Below are 12,148 nucleotides of genomic sequence, written 5' to 3'. Positions count from 1 at the left end.
TTTCCACCCTTATTTCCAAAAACGCTCATAACTCCAAGGTCCTTTTTAGTACCATCACCTCCATCATATGTCCTGCCCCCAGCACCAGCTTAACTGGGTCCCTTGCTAAGTGCAAGGAATTTACTACATTTTTCACCAGCAAAGTAAAGAACATCAGAACGAATATTTCCCTTCCCATCCGTGACCTGGCTGTCTCATTGGTCTATCCTTCATAATTAGTCTGTTTCCAACCCGTTATTCTACCCTCCCTTGTAAAACTGGTCACCACCATGAAACCTACCAACTGCCCCCTCGACACAGTCCCCTCTGCCCTTCTAAAAGATGTCATTACAACAGCCTGTCCAAGCATCCTCGCCATCTTCAACAGTTCTCTGGTCACTGGCACTGTTCCTACCTGCTTCAAGCATGCGGTGGTCCAGCCCCTCCTGAAAAAAGCCTAACCTCGACCCTACTTTGCCAAGCAATCACAGACCCATTTCAAAACTGCCTTTCCATTCAAAAGCCCTTGAAAAGGTAATTTTAAATCAACTTATGCCTTACCTTCACCAAAATACTATCTTGGAAACATTCCAATCAGGTTTCAGGGTGAACCACAGCACAGAGTCTGCCTTGTTGAAGGTACATAATGACCTACTGCTCACCATTGACTCCGGCGACTGTGCAATCCTGCTCCTTCTCAACCTCAGCGCAGCATTTGATACTGTCGAGCACACCATCCTAATTGACCGTCTCCGGTACGGGGTTGGTATTGATGGCACTGCCCTGAGTTGGTTCATCTCCTACCTCAAAGGTAGGAGTTTCTCTACTAACATAGGCAACTCTTTCTCCTCCCCAGCTATCCTCTGCTGTGGGGTTCCACAAGGTTCCATCCTTGGCCCCATTCTCTTCTCCCTGTATATGCTCCCCTTAGGCTAAGTCATTCAAAGACACGGCATTTCCTTTCATTGCTACGCAGATGATATACAACTCTATCTCCCCCTGAAGCCCAAAAAACAATCAAACCTGCTTAACCTTATCCGCTGCCTCGAGGATATTAAGTGTTGGATGACCCAGAACTTCCTCCAACTAAACAAGAGTAAGTCTGAGGTCATCCTTCTCGGCCCCTCGGACTCAATCAAATTGATAGCAGGCAGCCTTGGAAGCCTTACCCCATTACTCAAACCCTCTTCCCATCAGAACTGCCCCCTCCATCGACTCCTTTAAGTCGAGTTTTAAAACTCATCTTTATTCTCAAGCCTTTCTTGACGTCCTCTGAGTGAGGGCTATATGTATGTATTTATGTATCTATGAACCACTGTTGTATAACGTTAGTACCTCTACCAATGTAAAGCACTTTGGCCAACGAGAGTTGTTTTTTAAATGTGCTATATAAATAAAAGTGACTTGACATCCATCCACTCTACACCTCCATCACCCACCAGGAAGATTTTCAAGGCCCTCTGTTTCTGCCTCAGAGACCTAGCCAACTTTCCTTTACTAACTCTCTCCTCCCCCTAGCGAAACTTGTCTTTACCATCAACAACTTATTTTTGACTCCTCTCACTTTCCCCAAGTTAATGGTGCAGCCATGGATAATCGCATTGGATTCAGCTATGCCTGCCTTTTTGTCTTGTTCCTGGCATACACTGGCCCTATCCCCCAACTCTTTGTCTGCTACATCAACAAGTGCATCGGGGCTGCCTCCTGCACCCACGCAGAATTCATGGACTTCATTAACTTCACCTCTAACTTCCACCCTGCCCTCAAATTCACCTGGACTATCTCTGACAATTCTCCTTACATAATCTCTCTGTCTCCATCATAGGGGACAGTCTATCGACTGATGTCTCCTACAAACACACTGACTCCCAGTTATCTGGACTACACCTCCTCCCACCCTGCCTCTTGCAAAGATGCTATTTCCTACTCTCAATTCATCTGTCTCTGGCACATCTGCTCCCAAGAGGAGGCTATGGATACGAGGACATCTAACCTCCACCACTTGATCCCAGACCTTGTTAAACATTGAGAAATCCAAGTGAACGGCTGATAGTTTTGTCACCAAATATTTATTTCGTTATCAGGCCATTCCCTCTCATTTGCTGTATGTCTATCTCACCATCTGTATCTCTCGATTCCATCTCTCCTGACTCTCAGTCTGAAGGGTCTCGACCCAAAACATCATCTTCCTTTTCTCCAGATGCTGTCTGGCCTGCTGTTACTCCAGCTTTTTATGTGTATGTGTAAATATATATATATATATATATATGTGTGTGTGTATGTGTGTATATATATATATATGTGTGTATATATATATGTGTGTATATATGTATGTGTATACACATATATATATATATATATATAGTACACGCATACTCACATATACTATATATATATATATATGCATACTCATATACTATATATATATATATATATATACAGTATATGTGAGTATGCGTGTACACACTGATCTTTCTTTTCAGTGAAAACAAAATGTTTCATATTGTTCACAGTGTACTATGTTCACATATTTTGTTGTGCTGCTGCAAGTAAGAATGTCATTGTTCTATTTGTGATATATGACAATAAAACACTCCTTCCTGACTTGCCTCTTGATCCACTACCTGGGTTGTTTAATTCACAGTGACTCTGGGAGAGCGCCACAGCAAAGATGGCGCGCACGCGCACGCGCACCCGCAGCGGTCCAGGGGATGACACCTGGCCCCTGGCAACGGGTTTGTTTCCGGGTCGCTCATGGGGCAGGAGAGGAGAGGAGAGGAGGTGCAAATGGAAAGAAGCTGGAGCCGGGCAATGAAGAAGAAGCAGGAGGAAGCCGAGCGGTGCATCGAGGCGGCACACAGATGCTTACGGTGTGGCGACGTGGAGAAGGCGCTGCAGTTCTTGGACTGGGCGCAGCAGAGGCACCCGACACAGCGAGCTAAAGGTGACGGAGAGCCGGGCGGCGCAAGGGGAGGGGGTGGTTGAGAGATCTAGCGGGGGAGAGGGCGTTTTTTCACACAGAGATGGAACTCTGGAGCTGGGGTTAAGGAATCCAGGGGCTAGACTTGTGGTGGGGAGGGGGGTGAAGGCAGGCGATACTGATTGGATGATCAGCCATGATCATATTAAATGGCGGTGCAGGCTCGAAGGGCCGAATGGCCTACTCCTGCACCTAATTTCTATGTTTCTATGACTAGGGGTGGGGAGGGGGTGAAGGCGAGATGGATGAATGGGGGAGGAATCCAAGTCTACACTAGGTGGGAGAGAGTGGTGATCTGGGGCTGGGGAAGGTTTCCAAAGCTAGACTATGAATGGTGATGGCTAAACCAGGGAAGGGGTGCATTTTTGTGTACCAAGGGGGATATTAGATCAGTTCAAGCCATAATTCAAAAACAGAAGGTCAACGAAGAGCAGTCCTAGTGATGCTGAAATGAAAACAGAATGTTGAAGTGTTGAGCAGCCTCTTTAGGAGATACTTGGAAGTCTTTCCATCAGAGGTTTATTACAATTGCTACTTCATGTTTTGTTTGGAGCAACTGTGTGTGTGTGTACACACCTTTTACGTTAAAGAAAGAGGTGAAGGAATGACAGTTGTGAGTCCCCAATAAGGGTGGTTGGCTTGAGTTGGGTGAAGTATACCTGAATGGTGAGAAAGAACTGTCTCACATTTTTCCCAAAGTTTCACAGTCTATGATAATCCTGCTGTGTAGAACGTTATCTCAAGGCAAAAGCATAGTGCTGGAGGTTTTCAGTACAACAGACCTGTATGTGGAAAGTGAGAACAAGCAAACGTTGTTGAAGAGTATAATTTCCAGCATCTAGTTTTGTAAAGTGTCAAGGTATGCTTGTGTAAAATCAGATGCTTTACAACTAAGCTTTGGATCAACTACTGTCTTGACAGACCCCCATCCCTTTGTTTAGTTTATGTTTGGTGCAAGTTAAAGTCCTTTATTTTATTTTATTTCATTTATTGTTTGCCCATAATCCCTCCACCTCAATTAAGATTGTCCTGACAGCACATTATTGTCACGTGAAGCAAGGTACAGTGAAAATGCTTTCTAGATGGGGCCCAGCCCAGGCGACTATTTGCGTACCAGCCACAGAAGCGGATCTATAAACTTTTATTAAAATCGCTCCACACTCTTATCATGTATCTATACACTGTAATTAATCAATTGTAATCATGTATTGTTTTTCTGCTGACTGGTTAGCATGCAACAAAAACTTTCCACTGTACCTTGGAACACGTGACAATAAACTAAACTGAACGGAAGCTTTTTGTTGTATACTCACCAGTCAGTGGAAAGGCTATTTACGATTACTATCGAGTTGTCTACAATGTACCAATACAGGGTAAGGGAATAATGTTTGGTGCAAGATAAAGTCCTTTATTTTATTTTATTTCATAGAAACATAGAAAATAGGTGCAGGAGTAGGCCATTCGGCCCTTTGAGCCTGCACCACCATTCAATATGATCATGGCTGATCATCCAACTCGGTATCCTGTACCTGCCTTCTCTCCATACCCCCTGATCCCTTTAGCCACAAGTGCCACATCTAAATATAGCCAATGAACTGGCCTCAACTACCTTCTGTGGCAGGGAATTCCAGAGATACACCACTCTCTGTGTGAAAAATGTTTTTCTCATCTCGGTCCTAAAAGATTTTCCCCTTATCCTTAAACTGTGACCCCTTGTTCTGGACTTCCCCAACATCGGGAACAATCTTCCTGCATCTAGCTTGTCCAACCCCTTAAGAATTTTGTAAGTTTCTATAAGATCCCCCCTCAATCTTCTAAATTCTAGCCGAGTCTATCCAGTCTTTCCTCATATGAAAGTGCTGACATCCCAAGAATCAGTCTGGTGAACCTTCTCTTCTATGGCAAGAATGTATTTCGTCAGATTAGGAGACCAAAACGCAATACTCCAGGTGTGGTCTCACCAAGACCCTGCACGCCTACTTTCAATGACTGGTGTACCATGACACCCAGGTCTCGTTGCATCCCCTTTTCCTAATCGGCCACCATTCAGATAATAGTCTACTTTATTGTTTTTGCCATCAAAGTGAATAACCTCACATTTATCCCCATTATACTGCATCTGCCATGCATTTGCCGACTCACACAGCCTATCCAAGTCACCTTGCAGCCTCCTAGTATCCACCTCACAGCTAACACTGCCCCCCCAGCTTCGTGTCATCCGCAAACTTGGAGATGTTGCATTCAATTCCCTCGTCCAAATCATTAATATATATTGTAAATAGCTGAGGTCCCAGCACTGAGCCTTGTGGTACCCCACTAGTCACTGCCTGCCATTGTGAAAATAACCCGTTAACTCTTTGCTTCCTGTCTGCCAGCCAGTTCTCTATCCACATCAATACTGAACCCCCAATACCGTGTGCTTTAAGTTTGTAAACTAATCTTATGTGGGACCTTGTCGAAAGCCTTCTGAAAGTCCAGATATAACACATTAACTGGTTATCCCTTATCCACTCTACTAGTTACATCCTCAAAAAATTCTATAAGATTCGTCAGACATGATTTACCTTTCATAATTCCATGCTGACTTTGTCCAATGATTTCCCCACTTTCCAAATGTGCTGCTTTCCCATCTTTAATAACTGACTCTAGCAGTTTCCCCACTACCGATGTTAGACTAACTGGTCTGTAATTCCCCGTTTTCTCTCTCCCTCCCTTTTTAAAAAGTGCGGTTACATCAACTACCCACCAATCCTCAGGAACTACTCCAGAATCTAAAGAGTTTTGAAAAATTATCACTAATGCATCCTCTATTTCTGGGGCTACTTCCTTAAGTACTCTGGGATGCAGCCTATTTGGCCCTGGGGATTTATCGGCCTTTAATCCATTCAATTTACCTAACACCACTTCCCGGCTAACCTGGATTTCACTCAGCTCCTCCATCTCATTTGACCCCTGGTCTCCTGCTATTTCCGGAAGATTATTTATGTCTTCCTTAGTGAAGACAGAACCAAAGTAGTTATTCAATTGGTCTGCCATGTCCTTGTTCCCCATGATCAAATCACCTGTTTCTGACTGCAGGGGACCTACATTTGTTTTAACTAATCTTTTTCTCTTCACATATCTATAAAAACATTTGCAGTCAGTTTTTATGTTCCCTGCCAGTAAATTACATTTATTGTTTGCCCCTAATCCCTCCCCATCGATTAAGATTGTCCTGACAGCACAGCCCAATCCTGAAATATTTCTTTACTTCTGATTGCTGAATGGCCAATTAGATATTTCTGAGATGTAACATAGACAGATGTAGTATAGAGGCTGGGTACATTTTTATGATTTTAACATGGGAATGGGGTACTGATTGGGGATGGTCAGCCATGATCACATTGAATGGCGGTGCTGGCACGAAGGGCCGAATGGCCTACTCCTGCACCTATTGTCTATTGTCTATTGTGAAAATTAAATGTGGTCGTTAACTTGTATAAATCTATGGGATCAAATTGTCTGCTTGTCCTTGTTTCATTGTACAAATAAATGTTATTAAGTTTATTTCTAATGGTTCTATTTTGAATTTTAGCACTAATTAATTCAATAATTAGAGATCAATGTGCTGCTGACTGGACAAGTACCAAGGAGGCTGATGATTCTGATACCACGTCCAGTAAATTCAAAAAGTATGGAAATGGAAATACTGCTGAAGAAATTAATGAAGCTGCCAAGAGTTACACGCAAGAACAATTTGAAGGAGTACAGAGGTGAGACCATACCAATGGTATTGTAGAAGCACAAAGTTTAGTATCTATGTGTTGCCAAGCTGCTGTGTGAAAGCTTGAATTTATTTTTGGCTTGGATGCTTAACTTTGATGTGAATTGAAAATATGCAAAAATGCCTTCATTTAAAAATGCTTACCGATAATTGGAATTAGTGATTGATTTTTGAGTAAAAGTAACCTGAAGAGTCCGTAAAGAGGAAAATAATCTTAAAAGACTGACTTTTACTATGTGGTTACATCGTCTTTTTGATGTTTCTGTACTCATTTCATTCTGTTATCTGAAAAGTGATATCTTTTGCAGTTAGTGTGATTGCCAATCGTGTTGAAGTGCCAATAGCTACGTTCACAGAAAGATAATACTCAAGTTTGACCTTCACTCTCTTGTATGCTCCAGCTAGTGTGCAGAAGTGGGGAAATTCTTTCTGCAATTTTAAAAGTAAATTATATATTAGAAATTAGTTTCTTGCTTTGGTTAAGTATACTTGGATTGGTTGAGTATACATATATTTTAATGTAGTTGGTATTGATTTATTAATGTCATGTGTATCGAGATACAGTGGAAAACTTTGTTTAGTATACTATCCAGGCAGATCCTACCATACACAAGTATAATAGGTAGTACAAAAGAGACAAAGAAACAGTGCAGAATGTAACGTTCTAGCTGATCAGTTAGTGGTTGGGGAGATGAGGGAAAATAAAGGATAATGCAGACTCCGAAGTAAAAGTTCTTGATAAATGGATCTTGATGGGGAAACTGCTAGAGTCAGTTATTAAAGATGGGATAGCAGCACATTTGGAAAGTGGTGAAATCATTGGACAAAGTCAGCATGGATTTACGAAAGGTAAATCATGTCTGACGAATCTTATAGAATTTTTCGAAGATGTAACTAGTAGCGTGGATAGGGGAGAACCAGTGGATGTGGTGTATCTGGACTTCCAGAAGGCTTTCGACAAGGTCCCACATAAGAGATTAGTATACAAACTTAAAGTACACGGCATTGGGGGTTCAGTATTGATGTGGATAGAGAACTGGCTGGCAAACAGGAAGCAAAGAGTAGGAGTAAACGGGTCCTTTTCACAATGGCAGGGAGTGACTAGTGGGGTACCGCAAGGCTCAGTGCTGGGACCCCAGCTATTTACAATATATATTAATGATCTGGATGATGGAATTGAAGGCAATATCTCCAAGTTTGCAGATGACACTAAGCTGGGGGGCAGTGCTAGCTGTGAGGAGGATGCTAGGAGACTGCAAGGTGACTTGGATAGGCTGGGTGAGTGGGCAAATGTTTGGCAGATGCAGTATAATGTGGATAAATGTGAGGTTATCCATTTTGGTGGTAAAAACAGGAAAGCAGACTATTATCTAAATGGTGGCCGACTAGGAAAAGGGGAGATGCAGCGAGACCTGGGTGTCATGGTACACCAGTCATTGAAAGTAGGCATGCAGGTGCAGCAGGCAGTGAAGAAAGCGAATGGTATGTTAGCTTTCATAGCAAAAGGATTTGAGTATAGGAGCAGGGAGGTTCTACTGCAGTTGTACAGGGTCTTGGTGAGACCACGCCTGGAGTATTGCGTACAGTTTTGGTCTGCAAATCTGAGGAAGGACATTATTGCCATAGAGGGAGTGCAGAGAAGGTTCACCAGACTGATTCCTGGGATGTCAGGACTGTCTTATGAAGAAAGACTGGATAGACTTGGTTTATACTCTCTAGAATTTAGGAGATTGAGAGGGGATCTTATAGAAACTTACAAAATTCTTAAGGGGTTGGACAGGCTAGATGCAGGAAGATTGCTCCCGATGTTGGGGAAGTCCAGGACAAGGGGTCACAGCTTAAGGATAAGGGGGAAATCCTTTAAAACCGAGATGAGAAGAACTTTTTTCACACAGAGAGTGGTGAGTCTCTGGAACTCTCTGCCGCAGAGGGTATTCGAGGCCAGTCATTGGCTATATTTAAGAGGGAGTTAGATGTGGCCCTTGTGGCTAAGGGGATCAGAGGGTATGGAGAGAAGGCAGGTACGGGATACTGAGTTGGATGATCAGCCATGATCATATTGAATGGCTCGAAGGGCCGAATGGCCTACTCCTGCACCTAATTTCTATGTTTCTATGATCTGCCTTTGCCAGTGCTGCCACTGAAATGCTTCATTTGAGTTTGGTCTCTAATGTGAAACTCAAGGTTAGGCAATGCCCCCCCCAAATCTGCTGTGTAACTTTGCTTTTCTGGTGCTCCTTATTTTTGCCTCCCTGCCCTGTTCTCCCCCAATTCCTGAATGGGGACTTCCAGATCACAAGTTATCAGTTGAATTTTAATGTCAATGTTTTTCAGGACAAAAAGATGTAAGAATCACTATGAAATTTTGGGAGTTAATAAAAGTGCTGATGAAGAAGATTTGAAGAAAGCCTATAGGAAGCTGGCATTGAAGTTCCACCCTGATAAAAACTGTGCCCCTGGAGCAACAGATGCATTTAAAGGTAGAAAGACAATGTCATTTTGCATCAGAATCTCACTTTATCATTAAAAGAAAGCTCAAAACAATATTAAAAAATAATTATAGTACCAAAAGTTAAGAGAGCATTCTTGAAATTTTAATTTAAATCTTTAGTAATTTTGGAAGCTTAATGCTTGTTTTATTTTTGGATTACTGATTTAATTATCTATTCTATTTTCTAAAATCAGTCATTTTATATTCAGTAAATTTTCTGTGCACTTGTACCCTGAGCAGCACCACCCCAAACTGTGTTCATTATGGCACTCTTGTTAAATGCTCCCTCCACCAAACCTGACATTGGTTGGTTTGTATATACTGTTATGAGGTTCTGGCACCAACCCTGTATATTTTGCTGGCCCTCCTGCAACAAAGAATCACTCAGAGCCTTGTGTTAAGAGGCTACCTGTGGGGGCTGGTGTTGAATGTGTTGTGTAAGTTGTATGATACTTCCGTGCCCAAATGTAGGCAGTTGCTTGGAACTGGCAGCATCCGACCCACGTGTTGATGTACTGCCCAGATCGTACGGTCTCCCTCAATACCATCTGCGGGATGTGATGCAAGCTACTATTTCCCTTCACATGGCTGCAAGCTTGCCCAAGCCAGGACAGTTCTCTATGGTAACAAGCTAAAAGGCTAATGCCCAATGTTGAGCCTGTTACCAGTCTTTAGCACTAGCAAGCCACGGTGGAGCCCTGAACCTCAAATTTTAGCATTGAATTAGCAACCTCTTACCCGAACCCAGTCGTCATTGTAACCCTCCCCACGTCAAGCTGTAAGGTGATTCATTATTGGATTTGTGCCAGGTTCCTGTCTTAGCAACTCTATCAGTAACGCATCTTTCTCTCTATATATAATACCATAAGTCTCAGCTGTTGAGTGCTAAATGAGGTCATTTAGCATAGTGTTTTGTTCCATGAAATTTTCCTTTTGTTAGATATCGATATTGCTTAGGTACTACTTTCATCTCATTAATTCATTTTAAAGGAACATTTCAGTTGTAATACATAAAATCATAGAATCACAGAATTGTATAGCAAAGAAATGGGTTCTTACAGCTCTTCTATGTTTGCAATAATGCTCACGGGCACTAATCCCCTACGTCCACATTAGGTCCGTATTCCTCTACACCTTATCAAATAACCATATAACAATTACAGCACGGAAACAGGCCATCTCGGGCCTACAAGTCCGTGCCGAACACTTATTTTCCCCTAGTCCCATCTACCTGCACTCAGACCATAACCCTCCATTCCTTTCCCATCCATATACCTATCCAATTTATTTTTAAATGATAAAATCAAACCTGCCTCCACCACTTCCACTGGAAGCTCATTCCACACAGCTACCACTCTCTGAGTAAATAAATTCCCCCTCATGTTACCCCTATACCCCTATACTATCGTATCCAAATATATCCCAAATCCCTTTTAAATGGTATCTGCCTCTGCTTCTACCACATCCTTGGTTTGGTTTCTTATTATTATCACAGGTACCAAGAAACCATGAAATATTTTATTTTGTGTGCTATGCAGGTAAATCATATCATGATTGAGTATAATTGTATCGTACATGAGTAGAACAGGTAGTGCAAAAAAGAGAAAGGAAACAGGATGCAGAATATAGCATTGCAGATTCAGAGAAAGCGCAGGTAAATAAAAAGTGCAAGTTGAAATGTGCAAGTTGAACTAGGAGATCAGGAATATATACTTAGTATTTGAGAGATCTGTTCAAGAATCTGATAACAATGGGAAAGAAGCTGTTCTTGTATCTGGTGGTTTATGCATTTAAGCCTGCACCTACTGCCCAACAGGGGAGGGGAGATGAGAGAATTCCGTGTGCGGTCCTTGATTATGTTGGCTGTTTTCCTGAAGCGATGTGATGTGTAGATGGAGTCAATTGAGGTGAGAGGAAGGGGTGGGATGGGGAAGCTGGTTTATGTGATGGACTGGGCAGTGTGTACAACTCTATGCAATTTCTTGCTGTCTTGGGCATCTCGGCCCAAGCCGTTGCCATACTAAACTGTGATGCATCTGAAAGGATGATTTCTATGGTGCATCTGTAGCAGGCACGTGTCGTCAGGTTGGGCAAGGTAAGCAGTGCCTACCCTGACTAAAATTATAAAAAGGGAATTATTAAATATAAATAGTAAAGGCAAGGGAGAATTATGCCTACCTAAGAGATCAATCTCTAAGAGATCAATCTCTTAGGTGGGCATAATTCTCCCTGCCTTTCATCCGCAGTACATGTAACACACGGAAGTATGTGCAACTTGCGTGCTGTCGAACACTGCTTCAAGCCTTCAATGACAACGGTCTATAAAGGCAGCTGAAATTCTGCCTTTGTACCGTGGACTGCGTGCCTGTGCTGCAAGATACAAGATGGATTTATTCATCACATGTGCCAGATGGCACAGTGAAATGAAATTCCCATACAGCCATACAATAAAAAATAAGGGACACAACACACTATAGGGTTTGACATAAAACATCTTCACACAGCAGAATCAAAGTTTCCCACTGTGTGGAAAGGCACCAAAGTCAGTATCTTCCTCCATTGTTCCCCGTGGTCAGGGCCGCCCCGTGCCCTCTGCAGTTACCGCTACGGGTGGCCCGATGTCCAGGACCGCTCGCTGGGGTGTTGTAAGTCCGACGTCGGGGCTGCGGGACGTCCTCAGCGGCGTGGACACCAGTGTCGGCCCCCTCCTACAGGAGTCGGCGGCTTCCAAAGTCCGCAGGCTGCGCCGGGTGGAGACTGCTGCTGGAGACCCTCTGCAAGGCGCCCCAGGACTCCGCGATGTTGTTCAGCGCCGCCCGCGCTGGAAGCTCTCCGCACCAGAGCGCCACGATGTTGGAGCAGTGGCTCAATGCTTCGGAGCTCCAAACTGCGACCCAGGTAGGCATCGCCCGCTCCACGGTGACTCCAGCACTGC

General features: G+C 43.2%; 1 protein-coding gene across 2 annotated transcripts in view; it reads left to right on the top strand.

The window, feature by feature from the left end:
- The first annotated feature begins 2,686 nt into the window (after nucleotides 1–2,686).
- The window catches only part of dnajc18 (DnaJ (Hsp40) homolog, subfamily C, member 18), a 32,678-nt gene continuing 23,216 nt past the window's right edge, over nucleotides 2,687–12,148 (top strand). Inside the window, exons 1-3 of one of the 2 annotated variants that reach the window (XM_055643082.1) lie at nucleotides 2,687–2,923; nucleotides 6,534–6,711; nucleotides 9,057–9,202. In XM_055643082.1, coding sequence (XP_055499057.1) covers nucleotides 2,734–2,923; nucleotides 6,534–6,711; nucleotides 9,057–9,202 — 514 coding nt within the window. In that variant the 5' untranslated portion in view covers nucleotides 2,687–2,733. The remainder of the gene's footprint in view (nucleotides 2,924–6,533; nucleotides 6,712–9,056; nucleotides 9,203–12,148) is intronic. The other variant, XM_055643083.1, reaches the window with a different exon arrangement.

The sequence above is a fragment of the Leucoraja erinacea genome, chromosome 11, assembly GCF_028641065.1.
Source record: "Leucoraja erinacea ecotype New England chromosome 11, Leri_hhj_1, whole genome shotgun sequence".
NCBI classification, from domain to species: domain Eukaryota; kingdom Metazoa; phylum Chordata; class Chondrichthyes; order Rajiformes; family Rajidae; genus Leucoraja; species Leucoraja erinaceus.
The sequence above is the reverse complement of the archived record's forward strand: the minus strand, read 5'-3'. Positions and strand labels throughout refer to the sequence as shown.